At 45.7% G+C, this 19,202-nt stretch overlaps 1 protein-coding gene across 2 annotated transcripts in view; it reads left to right on the top strand.

The window, feature by feature from the left end:
• The window catches only part of LOC135504500 (agrin-like), a 280,244-nt gene that overhangs the window by 224,209 nt on the left and 36,833 nt on the right, over positions 1 to 19,202 (top strand). For both annotated transcript variants that reach the window (XM_064923146.1, XM_064923147.1), the window contains 8 exons: positions 5,304 to 5,446; positions 5,748 to 5,853; positions 9,471 to 9,590; positions 10,042 to 10,206; positions 12,171 to 12,314; positions 13,496 to 13,620; positions 14,003 to 14,108; positions 18,626 to 19,045. In XM_064923146.1, the coding sequence (XP_064779218.1) occupies positions 5,304 to 5,446; positions 5,748 to 5,853; positions 9,471 to 9,590; positions 10,042 to 10,206; positions 12,171 to 12,314; positions 13,496 to 13,620; positions 14,003 to 14,108; positions 18,626 to 19,045 (1,329 nt within the window). The remainder of the gene's footprint in view (positions 1 to 5,303; positions 5,447 to 5,747; positions 5,854 to 9,470; positions 9,591 to 10,041; positions 10,207 to 12,170; positions 12,315 to 13,495; positions 13,621 to 14,002; positions 14,109 to 18,625; positions 19,046 to 19,202) is intronic.

Here is a 19,202-nt window from a genome sequence, read left to right as displayed (position 1 = left end):
GCTATGTGTTTTAGCCCATAGATTTTGTTGTAATGTTTTAGTCACTCAACTATCACATGAATACACATTAGACATGGCAACATGTATAGAATTGAAAGAGAATTAGCTTTAAACCTGCAAAATGTTCTTCTCTGCCAACAAGATGGGTGTGAACAGTTAGTGTCGTGGACAGTGCTTGTACCCATAGAAAGAGATGTGGCGGGCACGCGAAAGTGGGGCGCAGGATGTTCCCTCATGCCTGAGTGAAAAAGTTTGGGAACCCTTGGTGTACAGAATTGTAAAAAAAAAAAAAAAAAAAAAAAAAAAAGACAGTCTTTGTCTTGAGTTTGATGTGTATTCTCCTTAATACTCCCGGCCTCTGGAGTTCCTCCATTGTTCAATGTGCGTGGGCCTAATGAAGTGAATGGCCTTCCACTGTATCGACCCCTCGAGCCTGTCAGAGCCCATTGGTGACGACCCATATCAGGGCAATGAGACGGACTGCTGCTCCTCTGGACCCAGCAGCGCCCCGCTACAGTGTGACCTGCCCCATAATCCACTTAAGAAGATGGGCTATGCTAAGTGGCACTTCCAGGACTACAACATCGATTTCCCCATTAGGGCATGCGGGGGCCTTGCAAAAGCAGCCCGTCAATACAGATGGGACTGAGTCAGATGGTCAAAAAAGGAGACTGAGACAGAGGACAGGAGGGAAGCATCTGGACTCCCTAGTACATATATACAGTGGGGCAAAAAAGTATTTAGTCAGCCACCAATTGTGCAAGTTCTCCCACTTAAAAAGTTGAGAGTGGCCTGTAATTTTCATTATAGGTACACTTTAACTATGACAGACAAAATGAGAAAAAAATCCAGAAAATCACATTGTAGGATTTTTAATGAATTTATTTGCAAATTATGGTGGAAAATAAGTATTTGGTCACCTACAAACAAGCAAGATTTCTGGCTCTCACAGACCTGTAACTTCTTCTTTAAGAGGCTCCTCTGTCCTCCACTCGTTACCTGTATTAATGGCACCTGTTTGAACTTGTTATCAGTATAAAAGACACCTGTCCACAACCTCAAACAGTCACACTCCAAACTCCACTATGGCCAAGACCAAAGAGCTGTCAAAGGACACCAGAAACAAAATTGGAGACCTGCACCAGGCTGAGAAGACTGAATCTGCAATAGGTAAGCAGCTTGGTTTGAAGAAATCAAATGTGGGAGCAATTATTAGGAAATGGAAGACATACAAGACCACTGATAATCTCCTTCAATCTGGGGCTCCGCGCAAGATCTCACCCCGTGGTGTCAAAATGATCACAAGAACGGTGAGCAAAAATCCCAGAACCACACGGGGGGACCTAGTGAATGACGTGCAGAGAGCTGGGACCAAAGTAACAAAGCCTACCATCAGTAACACACTACGCCGCCGGGGACTCAAATCCTGCAGTGCCAGACGTGTCCCCCTGCTTAAGCCAGTACATGTCCAGGCCCGTCTGAAGTTTTCTAGAGAGCATTTGGATGATACAGAAGAAGATTGGGAGAATGTCATATGGTCTGATGAAACCAAAATCAAACATTTTGGTAAAAACTCAACTCATTGTGTTTGGAGGACACTGAGTTGCAGCCAAAGAACACCATGTGGAAACATCATGCTTTGGGGCTGTTTTTCTGCAAAGGGACCAGGACGACTGATCCGTTTAAAGGAAAGAATGAATGGGGCCATGTATCATGAGATTTTTAGTGAAAACCTCCTTCCATCGGCAAGGGGCTGCAGGGTAGCCTAGTGGTTTGAGAGTTGGACTAGTAACCGGAAGGTTGCAAGTTCAAACCCCCGAGCTGACAAGGTACAAATCTGTTGTTCTGCCCCTGTTTAACCCACTGTTCCTAGGCCATCATTGAAAATAACAATTTGTTCTCAACTGACTTGCCTAGTTAAATAAAGGTAAAACAAATATATTTAAAAAAGGGCATTGAAGATGAAACGTGGCTGGGTCTTTCAGCATGACAATGATCCCAAACACACCGCCCAGGCATCAAAGGAGTGGCTTCGCCAGTCTCCAGATCTCAACCCCATAGAAAATCTTTGGAGGGAGTTGAAAGTCCATGTTGCCCAGCAACAGCCCCAAAACATCACTGCTCTCGAGGAGATCTGCATGGAGGAATGGGCCAAAATACCAGCAACAGTGTGTGAAAACCATGTGAAGACCATGTGAAGAAAACATTTGACCTCTGTCATTGCCAACAAAGGGTATATAACAAAGTATTGAGATAAACTTTTGTTATTGACTAAATACTTATTTTCCACCATAATTTGCAAATAAATTCATTAAAAATCCTACAACGTGATTTTCTGGATTTTTTTCTCATTTTGTCTGTCATAGTTGAAGTGTACCTATGATGAAAATTACAGGCCTCTCTCATCTTTTTAAGTGGGAGAACATGCACAATTGGTGGCTGACTAAATACTTTTTTGCCCCACTGTAAATATATATAATTTTTATTTATTAATGTTGTATAAGATTGCATTATAACTGGTCTGGAGAATATCATCAGGAGAATTTACATCAAAACTGGGTACTTTTTAAGATCAAGAGATTTGATACTAATGAACATTACTTTTTCCCATACTTGAACATTTTCCTCCGTCCGCATGTGGACTACTGCCTCTCTGTCTCCTGCTCTCTCTCTCTCTCTCTTTTGGTCTCTCTCCTTCTCTGTCTCCCTCTCCCCCATTCCTTCTCCCTCTCTCTCCTCTCCCCAGGAGTCTTGCAAGTGTAACAAGTGAGCTGTCAGAACATTAAAAGGGACCTGCCATTCTCCATGGTCAAACTCCTTCTCATTTTGTTTATATTAAATAAATCATTGCAGTCAAGCTGGATGTGTCCACTCTTATTTCCATCTTATTCCCCCCCCCCCCCCATTATCTTGTGAGTTCTATCTGTATGTACAGTGCCTTGCGAAGGTATTCGCCCCCCTTGAACTTTGCAACCTTTTGCCACATTTCAGGCTTCAAACATAAAGATATAAAACTGTATTTTTTTGTGAAGAATCAACAACAAGTGGGACACAATCATGAAGTGGAACGACATTTATTGGATATTTCAAACTTTTTAACAAATCAAAAACTGAAAAATTGGGCGTGCAAAATTATTCAGCCCCCTTAAGTTAATACTTTGTAGCGCCACCTTTTGCTGCGATTACAGCTGTAAGTCGCTTAGGGTATGTCTCTATCAGTTTTGCACATCGAGAGACTGAATTATTTTCCCATTCCTCCTTGCAAAACAGCTTGAGCTCAGTGAGGTTGGATGGAGAGCATTTGTGAACAGCAGTTTTCAGTTCTTTCCACAGATTCTCGATTGGATTCAGGTCTGGACTTTGACTTGGCCATTCTAACACCTGGATATGTTTATTTTTGAACCATTCCATTTTAGATTTTGCTTTATGTTTTGGATCATTGTCTTGTTGGACGACAAATCTCCGTCCCAGTCTCAGGTCTTTTGCAGACTCCATCAGGTTTTCTTCCAGAATGGTCCTGTATTTGGCTCCATCCATCTTCCCATCAATTTCAACCATCTTCCCTGTCCCTGCTGAAGAAAAGCAGGCCCAAACCATGATGCTGCCACCACCATGTTTGACAGTTCAGGGTGATGAGCTGTGTTGCTTTTACGCCAAACATAACATTTTGCATTGTTGCCAAAAAAGTTCAATTTTGGTTTCATCTGACCAGAGCACCTTCTTCCATATGTTTGGTGTGTCTCCCAGGTGGCTTGTGGCAAACTTTAAACAACACTTTTTATGGATATCTTTAAGAAATGGCTTTCTTCTTGCCACTCTTCCATAAAGGCCAGATTTGTGCAATATACGACTGATTGTTGTCCTATGGACAGAGTCTCCCACCTCAGCTGTAGATCTCTGCAGTTCATCCAGAGTGATCATGGGCCTCTTGGCTGCATCTCTGATCAGTCTTCTCCTTGTATGAGCTGAAAGTTTAGAGGGACGGCCAGGTCTTGGTAGATTTGCAGTGGTCTGATACTCCTTCCATTTCAATATTATCGCTTGCACAGTGCTCCTTGTGATGTTTAAAGCTTGGGAAATCTTTTTGTATCCAAACCCTGCTTTAAACTTCTTCACAACAGTATCTCGGACCTGCCTGGTGTGTTCCTTGTTCTTCATGATGCTCTCTGCGCTTTTAACGGACCTCTGAGACTATCACAGTGCAGGTGCATTTATACAGAGACTTGATTACACACAGGTGGATTGTATTTATCATCATTAGTCATTTAGGTCAACATTGGATCATTCAGAGATCCTCATTGAACTTCTGGAGAGAGGTTGTTGCACTGAAAGTAAAGGGGCTGAATAATTTTGCACGTCCAATTTTTCAGTTTTTGATTTGTTAAAAAAGTTTGAAATATCCAATAAATGTCGTTCCACTTCATGATTGTGTCCCACTTGTTGTTGATTCTTCACAAAAAATACAGTTTTATATCTTTATGTTTGAAGCCTGAAATGTGGCAAAAGGTTGCAAAGTTCAAGGGGGCCGAATACTTTCGCAAGGCACTGTATATCTTTATGTAGTTTGTATTCCAAAATGTTTTTTCAATGTTTCAGCTTTATAAGTCTCCGATCCTCGGAAATAATAATGGCTTGTCGTTTGTCCTTTGAACTCTCTTGTAACTCTCTCTGGAGAGCTATTTTCAAAAACCTCTTTGATCCAATGAAGTGTACCGTTTTAAAATAAATTGAAAGTTTACCTTTCACAGTCGCAGGTACAAAAAGTGTCTGGGCTAATTTTTTTCCAAAGTCTGGAGTGGATTGATAATTGGATTTTATGGAACACCGTATAATTAGAGGCTTCCTCCTATCAGGAAATCTGTGTCAATGAAACAGGCTCTCGCATTGATTCCCCCGCATTGATTCCCCCTCGCAGGGATGCAAGGGGTAATATTTCCCTCCTCCCACTATCCTCAGCTTTAATTGAAATGTAAAGGATGCCTCACTGATGGCACTTCAATGTTGTGCCTAATTTATTTAGTCAATCTCTGGTCCTTTCCATGGTTGGTCATTATCTTGTACTTCCAGCAGCGCCTTTGGTTCTATCTCAGCGTCAACGTGAAGGACATTTTAATATCCTAAAGGTGGCATACTCTGAATATATAAACACTCTGCCAAGAACTCGGATTTCATTTTTATGGGGGATGACAAAGATGTAAGGCATTTTTACAAGTGTGTATCGAAATGTTAAGTTTTCTTATGTGTGTCTGTGCTGGGCCGATAATAACAATTAAAAAAATGTTCTCTGTGTGTGGTCTCTGCAGAGTGTGGTTCAGGAGGATCGGGGTCAGGTATTGAGAGCTGCGAACAGGACAGGTGTCGTACGTTTGGAGGATCGTGGGACGAGGACGCAGAGGACGACCGCTGTGTCTGTGACTTTGACTGCCATCGCGTGCCTCGCAACCCGGTAAGCCTTATCCTCCATAAGTTAGCCCTCCACAAACAACCACAAACCTGTATGTGGTTTTTACTGCAATAGAGGTGGTTTTCTGTTTCACACAAGTCTAGGTAATTCCTAGGTAATGAATGCATGACATCTGACATTTAGATTCAAAGTCAATGTTTGTGCAATAACATTTTCAGACCGAGATTGAACTTGCAATGTTACGTGGTTTGAAAAGGATTGGTGTACTTAGAGTAACTTTGAAATTAAATCACACGCTCATACATTCCAGCATTCATTTGAGTATGATTATGATTCTCCTCAGGTGTGTGGCTCAAATGGGAAGACCTACAGCAACGAGTGTGAAATGAAGAAGGCTAGGTGTGAAAAGCAGGAGCACCTGCTGATCCAGAATCAGGGACCCTGTACAGGTGAGCAGCCTGAACACCCCACCATAACTGATCTAACATCAGCCAGAGTAATAACCCATCTCGTACTTAATTCACCCAGCTTAGTACTTTGTCATGTAGCAACGGCAAGAAATCCTGTTGTTTCTTCTGAACACCACTTTGGTTGGTAAATTAGCCTATCGAACACAGCGCCAAAGCTGGCTAGCGAGAGCTTCCCTCCCCCGATTGGATACCTACATCAGGTACCTTCGGAAACTATTTAGACCCCTTGACTTTTTCCACTTTCTGTTAGGTTACAGCCTTATTCTAATATTGATTCAATTGTTGTTGTTTTACTCATCAATCTACACACAATACCCCATAATGACAAAGCAAAAACAGGTTTTTAGACATTTTTGCTAATTTATAAATATTTAAAAGTATTGTATTTACGTAAGTATTCAGATCCTTTACTTTGTTGAAGCACCTTTGGCAGCGAGATTACAGCCTTGTGTCTTCTTGGGTATGACGTTATAAGCTTGTCACACCTGTATTTGTGGAGTTTCTCTCATCTTCTCTGCAGATCCTATCAAGCTCTGTCAGGTTGTACGGGGAGCGTTGCTGCACAGCTATTGTCAGGTCTCTCTAGAGATGTTCGATCGGGTTCACATCCGGGCTCTGGCTGGGCCACTCAAGCACATTCAGAGACTTGTCCCGAAGCCACTCCTGTCTTGGCTGTGTGCTTAGGGTCATTGTCTTTTTGGAAGGTTAACCTTCACCCCAGTCTGAGGTCCTGAGCGCTCTGGAGCAGGTTTTCATCAACGATCTCACTGTACTTTGCTCTGTTCATCTTTGCCTTGATCCTGACTAGTCTCCAAGTCCATGCCGCTGAAAAACATCCCCACAGCATGATGCTGCCACCACCATACTTCACCGTTGGGATGGTGCCAGGTTTCCTCCAGACATGACACTTGGCTTTCAGGCCAAAGCGTTTAATCTTGGTTTCATCAGACCAGAGAATCTTGTTTCTCATGGTCTGATAGTCCTTTAGGTGCCTTTTGGCAAACTCCAAGCGGCCTGTCATGTGCCTTTTACTGAGAAGTAGCTTCCATCTGGCCACTCTACTATAAAGGCCTGATTGGTGGAGTGCTGCTGAGATGGTTGTCCTTCTCCCATCTCCACAGAGGAACTCTGTTAGAGTGACCATTGGGTTCTTGGTCACCTCCCTGACCAAGGCCCTTCTCCCCCAATTGCTCAGTTTGGCCGGTCGGCCAACTATAGGAAGTGTCTTGGTGGTTCCAAACTTCTCCATTTAAGAATGATAGAGGCCACTGTGTTTTGGGGGATCTTATATGCTTCATAAATGTTTTGGTAACCTTCCCCAAATCTGTGCCTCAATATAATCCTGTCTCTGAGCCCTACGGACAATTCATTCGATCTTATGGCTTGATTTCTGCTCTGACATGAACTGTCAACTGTGGGAACTTATATAGACAGGTGTGTGCCTTTCCAAATCATGTCCAATTAATTGAATTTACCACAGTTGGACGCCAATCAAGTTGTAGAAACATCTCAAGGATGATCAATGGAAAGAGGATGAACCTGAGCTCAATTTCAAGTCTCATAGCTAAGGGTCTGAACTTATATAAATAAGGTATTTCTGTTTTTGTTTTTAATACATTTGCAAAAATTTCAAAAAAACTGTTTTCGCTTTGTCATTATGTAGATTGCAGAGGAAATTCTCTCTGGACTGCCACCACAGATGCTAGGCAAAAGTAGGGAAGCCTTGTTCTACGTCTTGCTCTACATTCTAAGTCCCTGCCTTGGCAGTGTAAACCATCATCTCTCTGTAGTAGGCCAGAGCGAAGCAAAGGGCAGATAAGATATTCTGTGTGATCACTGCAGCCTGTTTGATTCCCTGCGGCCCTAAAAAGAGAAAGGGAGCAAACGAAAGTGAGAGAGATAGAGAGAGCTCTCCGCCCTGGTTTCACACTCACGTCCCTGTAAAGTCGTCCTTCCTAAGCTGGCCACTTTGGGGCGCTTTCTGTCACGCTTCTTCACCATCCGCAGAGAATCAATCCCTTTTTTCTTGTGAAGTGCTATTGGTGTGCGCGAGCTCTGGGCCCTCTTCTTTTCCCAAAAAGCTCAGATCAATTGGAATCTCATTGGGCCTTTCTTCATTAGCTATGCATGGAGGAACGTGTCTTTGACCACGGTTTGACCTCCAAGCTTTCAAACTGAAGGGAGCTCCTGACTTCTTTAACTTGACAAAGGGGGTTTTGAATTCAACACGACCTTGTGTTGTTGTTCTCTTACTGTCTTATGTGGTTTATAAACACCTCACGTGTTGTGTCTCTGGGAAAATGTTTCATCATGCCTGTCTGAGTTCTTTGATCTTTGACAGCTGTCTCAAAGAACTTTCAAGCTGTCCTATTTTGCATTTTTCTATCATAAAACTGGAATCACTGACCCAGTTTTCATGCCGTCTAAAAAAGATCCTGCGCTATATACCGTTGCTACATGCACGAGCACTCAACTCTACCCTTGTAGAAATACAAAGGCTACATGCAGCACATAGCCAAGGCAGCAGCAGACCTTGAGACAGAGAGACAGAGTAATACTCGCACATCAGAGAGAGCTGTATTGTGCCAGACAATGGTCACCGTAGAGGGAAAACCAATAGGTTGAAGAACATATGAAATTAAAAGTTCTCTCTTGTCCTAATAGGCTCAGAACAGATAGTAGCGGGAGCGCTGAAAAAGTGGCAAGTTAATGAACTGTGTCCAAAGCTCATCGCTGGAGTGGAAAAGCACTGGAAAAAGAGAGAGCAAGTCATCACCATTAGGCTTCGGCTCATATCCACACCAGTAACAGTGTGATTTATGGGCCGGTATCTGAAGCCTCCAAACTCGAAATGAGAAACACAAGAGAGGAAGAAAGAAAGAGAGAGCGAGGGGGAGAGTTCTTCCTTCCAACTCTACCACTAGTGGCCATTTTGATCCAAGGCCTGAAGAGAGTTTAAGCAACAATATATTGCCTTGGCCGTTGAACAACCCCCCCTCCCTCTTTTCCTTCTATCCTTCAATACCTCTCTCGTTTCACTTATACACAAGTACTCTGTTGGGGGAGATATTTGTTTGGGGTATGTTGTATACGGTTTTCGAGCTGTCACGTCGCGGTGGAATCTGGCGCTCCCACAGACAACTACACACATACACACATACACTCACAGATTGGCCCAGTCCATCAAATTCAGCTGCAGACTCGTTTTTTTCTGCTTGTGCGAGCTTGTAGCGACGCTGTGTCGCGCTTTGCAATTTCACAGGAGAACAAATGAAGAGAATAGGCCTCCTAAGGAAGAGGCAAATGTCAGCTGTTGCAAATCCACTAGGAACACCATTGTTTGTTTTCACTGCACTGGAGGTAATGGCATAATTCTCCCTCTGATTTTGAGCCATTGTCAGGACTGGGAAAATTAAATTGTTATCTGGAAGCCAGATGCCAGCTTCTTCACCCCTGGCCCGCCAGGCAAAACTCATTGTTCACTAGAAGTTGCATGTTGTTCAGAGATTGTGTCTTCTAATTCCTTTTAAAAGAGCCTTCTGTCACTATGAAAAGTTTTTTTTTCTCCTTTCTTGTTCGTTGCGTCCCCTCATCAGCGATTTCGGCCACCTCTCCGACAAAGCTGCCAGCGCAGGAACACTGCAGTCTGTCAGTCTATGGCTGTTGCCGTGACAACAAGACGGCGGCCCTTGGTGTGGGACTTGCCGGATGCCCCAGTAAGTGTGGCGACCCCTCACGTGGCTTCCGACCTCTCACCTCTGACCCCTTGTATTATATCCATCACGATGGTATTAACTTATTGACCAGATGCTCACAATCAGCCTAGCATACAATTCTTTAAAAGGAAAACCTGTATATAAAGTGATATCTAAAGGTATGGACACAGATTCAAGTCTAGGTCTGCGCTGGGTTTCCTAGAAGTATCATAGCACTGAGATCACCTTTCTTTCGTACGTTTTAGTTTCAATGGAAATATGATGATATAAGTGCTGCGATAGGCTGATTGTGAGCATCTGGTCGATAAGTTAATACCATTGTGATGGATATAATACAAGGGGTCAGAGGTGAGCCTGGACACGGTCTGCTGATGCTTTGATGTTGTAGCTGTGCATAATGATCTAATTAATTCAGTCATTCAATCAGTCATGTCATTGGTGTGTCCCCCAGGTACATGCCAGTGTAACCCGTACGGCTCCTACAAGGGGACTTGTGACCCGGGCAGCGGCCAGTGCTCCTGTAAGCCCGGCGTCGGGGGACAGAAGTGCGACCGCTGCGATCCAAGCTTCTGGAACTTCCGCGGCATCGTCACAGAGAACCTGAGCGGCTGCACACGTAAGAGACCCTCTTCATATTGTCTCTTTCTCCATCTCGTTTCTTCTCATCAACTGTCCTTACGTAGGAAACAGAAGAGTTATGGTCTTGTATAGCAGAGTTAGTAGACCATGACACTTGCAACTCATAGGTTTCCGGCTGGGGCCGGTAGTACGAAAATGTATGCATGCAATACTGTAAGCCGCTTAGGGTTAAAGTATCTGCTTGATGGCTTATACTATATGGAGACATTGACTTGATTCCTGTGTGTGTGTGTGTGTGTGTGTGTGTGTGTGTGTGTGTGTGTGTGTGTGTGTGTGTGTGTGTGTGTGTGTGTGTGTGTGTGTGTGTGTGTGTGTGTGTGTGTGTGTGTGCATAATCCTTTTTGATGGTGACTACTTGTGAAAAGAGTATTTGGCAATACAGTACGAGATCCTCAGAGCTTTTCAGTCATCAGCAGGAACTATCTACCTGTCTCCACTGTGGCCTTACCTGTGAGGTTTACACCTGAGGTATATATGAACTGGAGACAGCATCCAAGATGGCCGACCATTGTTTTCAACGTAATCCACTCACGTTCGCATACACCATTTCGTGGTGGTTGCCATCTGCTTTACAGAGCCGATAACGGCTACATGCCTGAACTCAGTGCACGTTGGAAGCAGCACGAACAGCGACGGCATCATCACGTCATCCACTAACATCACAAATATTGGATGACTATAAAATGTTAATATCTTCGGCTGTGAGTGATGGAAAAACAATTGGCCTCGAAGACGATTACTTGAATTATTCAATTGATATTTTTGGCACAAAGGTGATAACTAAAGTGCCTTTTTAGGAATTTGAAAATGGGACTTTTCTATAAACCCTTTTCCAGGACACGACACTGACGTCACGCACAGATGCGCGCGACTCTGGGTGGCAGTAAGAAAGACATCTGTGCCCATTCAACATTTAGATACATTTACATTTTTTTTAACTCCTAAACAAAATCACTATTTGGGGTTCTCGTATGCTTACAATGATGTTTTGATTCTTGTTTGAACGCACACTTAGATTGCATTTGGTTGTGATCTTTGCAAAATAATTATTTTGGATGCAGCAGTTAGTTGTTCACTAGATTGCTAACGCTCATTAATATAGGCTGTAGCAAAAGCTAGCCAAAGAGCTGTTTTACTGGTTGAAGTAGAAGTGTTTTTTAAGTATAATGCAGTTGATTTGCCATGAACATTATATTAAGCAGGACATTCATACGAGCCCTACAATCCAATTATAATCCAAAAGTAGTGTGAAATGCACTCATGCGGCAATGTTTGTGAACACAGAAAGGGATCTATGGGGCCGTCTATAAAAATTGTCCTTTTGGGCTTGTCTTCAGCTAAACTGCAGTACCAAAAGTGCCCTCTGAGCACATGGGAAAGCGTGCTTCCTGACTGCAACACTGGCCCCCTGAGGCTTATTCACGGACAAGCAAACAGTACACACATCAGTGCAGAGTTCAGCAGGAGGAAAAAGATTGATTCCAGGAACATGATGGGTTTTGATGTTGTCCCTTGCGGGCTGGTGGCTCTCTGTGATCTTGTTGGCCCATCTACCCTCTCACATCTTGCCCCAGGGTTGTCTGGCTGGCCTCGGCCTGAACTATCTCTGACCCCAGCCCCCGACAATGAAGCGCTGAGATTTACATCAACCCAGGGGTCACTTCTGAGGTGGCCTGTATGTGTGTGTGTGTTTGTTTGTGTGTATGTGTGTTTGTGTGTATGTTTGAAAGAGAATGTGTGTGTATTCCTGAACTAAAAAGCATAATGGAGAATCTTGGAGAGTGTTAGGGATAGACTGGGTGGGTAGTCTTTCAGTATGATGAACATATGGGGTTTTATTCACTGTATTTTATGCATCCCATTCTCTCCATCCCTTTCTTCTCCCTAATCATATCTCCCTTTCTCTCTTTCTATCTCTCTTTCTCACCCTCTGTATTCCAGCGTGTAACTGCGACGCGGTGGGCTCGGTGAGGGACGACTGCGAGCAAATGTCAGGCCTGTGCTCCTGCAAGACGGGAGTGAAGGGCATGAAGTGCAACGTGTGCCCCGACGGCAGCAAGATGGGTATGAGCGGCTGCGACACAGGTAAGGTGGAGCCCCCGCTTACTGACACGTGCCACCTGCTGACTCGCCGCGCCATCGATGAAGCGTGGCGAGTGTGGCAACCCCTCGGCTCTCGTCTAGTCCCTGTCACTCCTCTCGTCCAGGGGGCGGCCTTGCAGCAGCCTATTTATGAACTCAATGTTTTTTTGTCCAAGCCACGTTTTTTTTAGCAGCATTTTGAAGTAGCAGAAACGGTAGAAGCAACTGCAGTAAAATAGCTGTCGTTGTTCATGGTGTTATCTGAATGAAAAACAAATCAGAATGGGAAATATACATTTAAGCACTTATATTTTGGTTATTTATCCAGTCATTTGTCATTGTAAAATAAGAATTTATTCTTAACTTTAGCCCACTATCAGTAGTTTCCCTCGCCCTCTTCCATTCTAATTTAGCCCAATGAATACACACACAACTCCAGTTGGCGGAGAGGGAAGGTGAGCGCCTGCTGTGCCGACCTGGCACTGTCTCATTAAGACCCACCGTCAGCTATCGACAGGAAGTCAAGTGCTTAATGAAGTCAATAGTCCCAGCCCAGCAGTGGTGCTCTGTGGCGTACGGGCAGATGAAAAAGGGGGGCGTGGTAATGGAACGGGTACATGAAAACCAAGAGGAGGTGCTCCGCACGGCTGTTATGTCAGCACAGAGAGCCCACACTTGGTGCCTCAGGGGCTCATGGGTAGGATTCTTGGCCCAAGCCCCTGCTACTGCTGGTGATGCTGTTGCTGATGCAACCCAGTGGCGATATGTGTCAACGCTTCTAACAGGTTCCTTGGTGAAAGTACTGGAGATCAGTGCTGATTAGACGCCCAGCCAAAACAAGACAATGAGATCAAATCCTTCTTGTATTATTGCTTGAAAAGAGTCCACATATTTACTTTATATTAAAGACACATCATTAATAGAATCTGTATGGAAAGCATAACTGATAATTCATCTGCATAACCTACCCGTGTTTATATATGTGGAAGTAGTGCTGTGCATATCAAATATGATGACAATTATCAACTAGGATAAAAGGACAGTTAAGAGCGCCAAGCACACATGCTAATGTGAGCATCATGATTAGGACCAGGAATAGCCAATTAGAGTGAACAGCCAGGGATGCCATAGCTGCCTATCTATTGTCCCCATGAGTTGATTTCAACCCCTCATTCCCATCTCAGGTGCCGATGCCCCAACTTCATGTGATGAGCTGGACTGCAAGTTTGGCGCGTTGTGTGACGAGGTCAATGGTCAAGCCCACTGCGAATGTCCCTCTCCCGACTGTGACGAGAAGAACAAGTCCAAGGTGGGCCTCTACATTCTCATCTCCATGACCAATCAGTTCTCTTCTCCATGACCAATCAGTCCTCTTCTCCGTGACCAATCAGTCCTCTTCTCCATGACCAATCAGGCCTCTTCTCCATGACCAATCAATCCTCTTCTCCATGACCAATCAGTCCTCTTCTCTATTACCAATCAGTCCTCGTCTCTATTACCAATCAGTCCTCGTCTCTATTACCAATCAGTTAATACTGTCAATAGTCCTGTACAGAATCCGGACTCCAGCACCTGGAACTACCAAGCTTCAGTTCCGCATTTAGTATCGACGGCGCTTGGTAGTAGGCAATGCGAAAGTTAACAAGTTGTGATCCTAGCTTCTTTTTTTGTCCTCGCTTTTTCCCGAGCAGGTGTGTGGCTCTGATGGGGTGACCTACGCTGACCAGTGCCAGCTGAGGACCATTGCCTGTAGGCAGGACAAGCACATCACAGTGGAACGCTTTGGCCAGTGTACAGGTGAGCCCCGTTTGACCTCCATACATCATACTGGAGGATGTCCAACTCCTGTTGTCAGGCCCATATCAAAAGATAATGAGTAATGCCACAGGCATCGGAAAGACCAACTGTCCTCTCTCCATCTGGCTCCTTGTCAAAGACAAGGGACTAGAGGATATGGGCTGTGTCCACTTTGGGTTTGGTGCCATATTGCTTCATATTGCGTCTCTTTCACTGGTTTCAGTTTGTCTGTGGATAACCGGCATAGTTATACTTAGAGGTACATCAATGTTACTTTACACATTACTGTAGTAACCCCTTATACGGCCAGCTGTTTTAAAAACACTTTTTGAGACTAATTTCACAAGATATCACCAAGTGTTTTTATTGCAGCGTGTGTGGGCATATAGTGTAGTGTGTGTGTGGGCTCTATATGCCAATAATTAGCAGTAAAGCACAAGGTTTCTCTGTTGGCCACCGGTTGTGGAAATAACAAACAGCTAGCTTGTCGTCACATACCTGTGAGCGCACACGATGACAGCTGAGTCTCTTTACCCATTATCCTCCCTGCTTGGGATTGCGGTGTCACTGCGAGTGAAATCAACACCGTGGCTGACAGAGAGGAGCAAGGAAGAGGGAAAACAAAGTCTTGGGAGAGAAATGAGGTGCTCCCCTGTAGATAGAGATGATGCTGTTTGGATGGAGCCTGAGCCACAGATTCCCAAGAAAGGAGTGACATTTCACTGTTTCATACCCTGCGACGCTGTGCGGATTAGGGAGGTTTAGCTCCCAAAACCTCTGTGGGGAATCCTTCGATCTCTGTCGCATCTTTTAGCTGGATGGAGTGCACCACTGCACTGAGTGGTATGGTCTGCACTGGGACAAGCGCCAAGGATGTGGCTTTCATGTACGATGGACGTGTTGAGCCTAGCACCAACAAGCGTCACAGCAGGGCCCGCGGGGACAGCATGGCACTGGGAAGGTGCTGGCAGGCGGGCACAGGAAGGTTGGCCATGGGCCAGCATCAGGTGCCTAGCATCTCGCACAGGAAAACGTTTGCTCACCTCATCGCTTGTACCCCATGATCAGACGTGCTCAAAAAACAGCAATTCGACTAATTCCCTTCCTCCCTGCTGATCTTGGTGCAGTTTGTCAGGCCTAAAGTAGGTGCATTGCTTCGGGGGCTCCACCTCAATATACTAGCCAAGGCTTCTGAAATAGAGCTATGTGGCAGACTCATACATGCAGGTGCACAGGAGTAACAGTAATTTTCTCAATAAGAGGCCAACAGCATTTTGATAGGCCCGGAGCATCTGGTGATTAGAGATTCGTTACCGGTGAAATTCACTCCCGACTCGTTCTCTGTTGCCTGGCGATGGAAAGGGAAAGGGGATACCTAGTCAGCACAATTTAACCAAACCCCTGTTAATCGGTCCACGGGGAGCAGTTGTTGTTGGGGAGGAACGGCCTTGCTCAAGGGCAGAACGGCAGATTTTTACACCTTGCCGGTTCAGGGATTTGAACCAGCGACCTTTCAGTTACTGAGCCGCTAGGCTACCTGCCGCACACATGAGACATGTAGTATGTAATTCCTTACCTAGTGTGTAGCCTTATTCGGAGGGAAAAAGAGTTGTAACAGAGAGTTGTAACTCTCTCTCTCTCTCTCTCTCTCTCTTTCTCTCTCTCTCTCTCTCTTTCTCTCTTCTCTTCTCTCTCTTCTCTCTCTCTCTTCTCTCTCTTCTCTCTCTCTCTTCTCTCTCTCTCTCTCTCTCTCTCTTCTCTCTCTCTTCTCTCTCTCTTCTCTTCTTTCTCTCTTCTCTCTCTCTCTTCTCTCTCTCTTCTCTCTCTTCTCTCTCTCTCTCTCTCTCTCTCTCTCCTCTCTCTCTCTCTCTCTCTCTCTCTCTGAGCCTGAGGGGAAAGCCAGATGAACACGGCGGGCCTCCGACTTGTCACAGCAGTTCTTTTCATTTCTTCCCTCGGATGCGGTCGCACCATGGGTAGCTGGCTCCTCCGCCGCCCCCCCTGTTGGGGGTTAGAGCGCAAGCTCATTTCACGTGTGACTGGGTGCAAATTAGCATTAGCAGTGCTCCTCCCTCCTCCCGCCGCCGCCCCTCGTCTCCCGCTGATCTGATGCAGCTCTTAGTAAGAATTACAGAAATAACTTCAATGCTAACATCCAGCATAGGAGCACTACTGAGGGCATATGCCATTCCTACATAAACCATAGTCGAGCTACAAGCCTCCTTGGTCTGATGTAACTACCGTCGTATTGTACGTCAGTGCTAATGGCTCCACACTGAAGCAAGTTTTGCAGAAAGCACATCAAATGGCTACTGCTGTAATCTGACCCCTCTCTCAGGCACTTTTGAGTCTTCTCTATACTACACAGCATTACTGCTTCTGGCTATGTTGCCCATCTCAGAGCTAGATGAAGTTATCCAAGGGAAAACCGGTGAAAGCGTGAAAGGTACAAGCCATTAAAAGATGGTATTTGAACGAATGACAAACTTCTGGCACCGATCTTGTCCAGAAGTTGGCCAGTGGCCTGGTTCTCCCATATGGTGTCATCACCTCTACTTTTGCGGCAAATTGGCAGTGAACACAAGCATATGGCATCATCAGTTTTCTGCCTGAATGTTAGTCAGGGTTCTCTTGTCTTAAACAGGGGCGGAGGAGGAGATAGAGAACACGAAAGAGACCGAGACAGGAACAGAGGAAATAAGTCGAACAAGTTAAGAAGAAGTGACGAGGGAAAGTATGAGGAGAGAGAAAGAGAGAGAGAGAAAATACTAATTAATCTGGGAATCTGTTCGACGTATTTCCTCTGTTCCTGTCTCGGTCTCTTTCGTGTTCTCTATCTCCCCCTCCGCCCCTGTTTTTCTCCCTCTTCCATTTCCTCTCGACATTCCAATATCAGATTCCTCCTCCCCACTGATCATGGCAGAGACACTGCAAACAATCTTAATAACCGCCCTTCAAAGATAACTACATAGTCCAGACAAGTGAAGATGACAATGATTTTTCTCCCGCCCGCCCGCCGATAAAACTGCCTGCAAATGGAGCGTTAAACCTGATTAAGGAAAGCTTCCACCGAACTGACTACTCTGCCAGTTGTTCTTCCCATCTTTCTTTCTCTCGCTTTCTCTTATTGTTCTTTTACCCACCCATCCTGGTGCATTTGCCGCCAACGGACGCCGGTTCCCAGACACCCGCTCCCCTGGTGCCGCCAGACGCAAGGCTTGGCACATGAGTGACAGGTGTAGCCAAGAGGAAAAGCAAAATGTGCCACCGCCTCGCTCACGGCAATAGCAATCGCTGCTGCACTCTCAGGGCTAAGCTGACATACTGTATCTCTCCAGGCTGGCTCCTCTGCCTCCTCTCCTCTGGAGCCTAGCAGGGTGGAAGATAGCGGGGTGCCTGGCTGATAATATCCAGCGCTTCGTCAAGGTATCACATTTCACACTTCACAACGTAATTGCCGATCAAATAAGAGATTATTAGTGTGCAATTAAATCCTACTCATAATGTTAGCCGAATTCAAATGAGGTGTTTCTTTTCCCCCTCCACACACAATGGTTGGGGTAGGAGCGTCAGTATCGTTATGCCTGGCTGGCTCGCAGTCATCCAAGCAGCTACACTTCATAGTGTCTCAATCCCCGCCAGCTCTCGACTCACCTCTCACCCTGGGGATGTTTTGTATCGGTTGGAGCCGAGAAATGTTTGTCTTTGTACCAAAGCCTTGCATGGGTAATGGCGGTCACAGCTCAATTTTTTTTGAAAGCGGGTCCCTCTCGCTGCTGACGGCAGGGAAAGGGTTTCGTAGTGTTTTTTTCAGATGGTGTGTGCGACTGTGTTGACAAGGCTGCCTGACGCGGCGGAGTTGACGGATGCTTGTGCGGCTGTGAGCCGAGTCTGTAGTCTTTGAAGCCAAAGTAAAATCCTGCTTTTTCTGCCCCATTTATATCAATCATTCATCACCAGAGGCCCTGGCTGTCTGTGATTAAAGCTCCACTACAGGAGGGCAACATGTGGATATGGATACATAATTCATACTCACAGACACCAACACTGGCACATATACACACTCACAAACACACACACACACACACACACACACACACACACACACACACACGGGCGCGCGCGCCAGTGCGACTGCAGTGCAGCTTAACCCTATATAGGCCAAGTTATTCTTCTCTGTACACAAGCAGACTGCAGTGCATTTGAATTCAACAATATGCGGTGGTGTGAAGGACTTAGGTAAAACTCCATTTTAGGAAGGTGTTCCTAATGCTTGGTTTCCTCAGTGTATATTCCATATTGCAATGAGACTGGCCTATGCTTCCTGTATGTCGATCAGTATTGGGTGCTCAGACTGAACCATAAAGGGTACAACGTTTAAAAACATGGAGAGGGTGGGGGGTTGAAGGTGTACATGGGGGCTATAAGGCCAGAAAGAAACGAAGCATTTCCATCGTTGCTTACCCATTCATCCATTCCTTGCTTCCTCTCCTCCCCTTCCTTCCTTCCCCATGCAGAAAGCATCATAGAGCCGGCCGGCCGATCCACTCTTTACCCCCCCACCTCCCACGCCGCCGCCACCACCCCCTCCCCCGCCCACGTCAGGCTCACGTCGCCGCACTACGGCGCATCACTCTCTCCCTGGGACGATGATCAAATGAAGGGGCTCCCGGCCTCTTTCGTGGAAGCCTTGCCGCCCCCCATGGCCACGGAGAGCGCGGTCACCACCAACCGCCCCGTCACCACCCCCCGCCACCCACCTCACTCCACCACCCCCCACCTGCCTGGCCACACCAGCCCTGGCTCCTCCCCTACCGCCTTTGAAGACTCAGGGAGCGGCGAGCCCAGCGGAGACGACCAGGTGGCGGAAGAGGAGGAGAATGAGGAAGAAGGTAGCGCCTTTGGAGTTCGGGAGGCGAGCGGAGAGGAGCCTGTTGGTAAATCAAAGCTCTTTCACTTCATTACCCATAATGCTGCTCTGCTGGAGGTCAGTGGTCTGAGTGGGAGGAAAGGGTTGAATATGGGCCTCTGACCTGACTCACGGTTTGATATGTCTCATTGCTACATCATAAAACATTTAAACAGGTTTTTGTC

This window comes from Oncorhynchus masou, chromosome 18 (genome assembly GCF_036934945.1).
Source record: "Oncorhynchus masou masou isolate Uvic2021 chromosome 18, UVic_Omas_1.1, whole genome shotgun sequence".
NCBI lineage: Eukaryota > Metazoa > Chordata > Actinopteri > Salmoniformes > Salmonidae > Oncorhynchus > Oncorhynchus masou.
The sequence above is the reverse complement of the archived record's forward strand: the minus strand, read 5'-3'. Positions and strand labels throughout refer to the sequence as shown.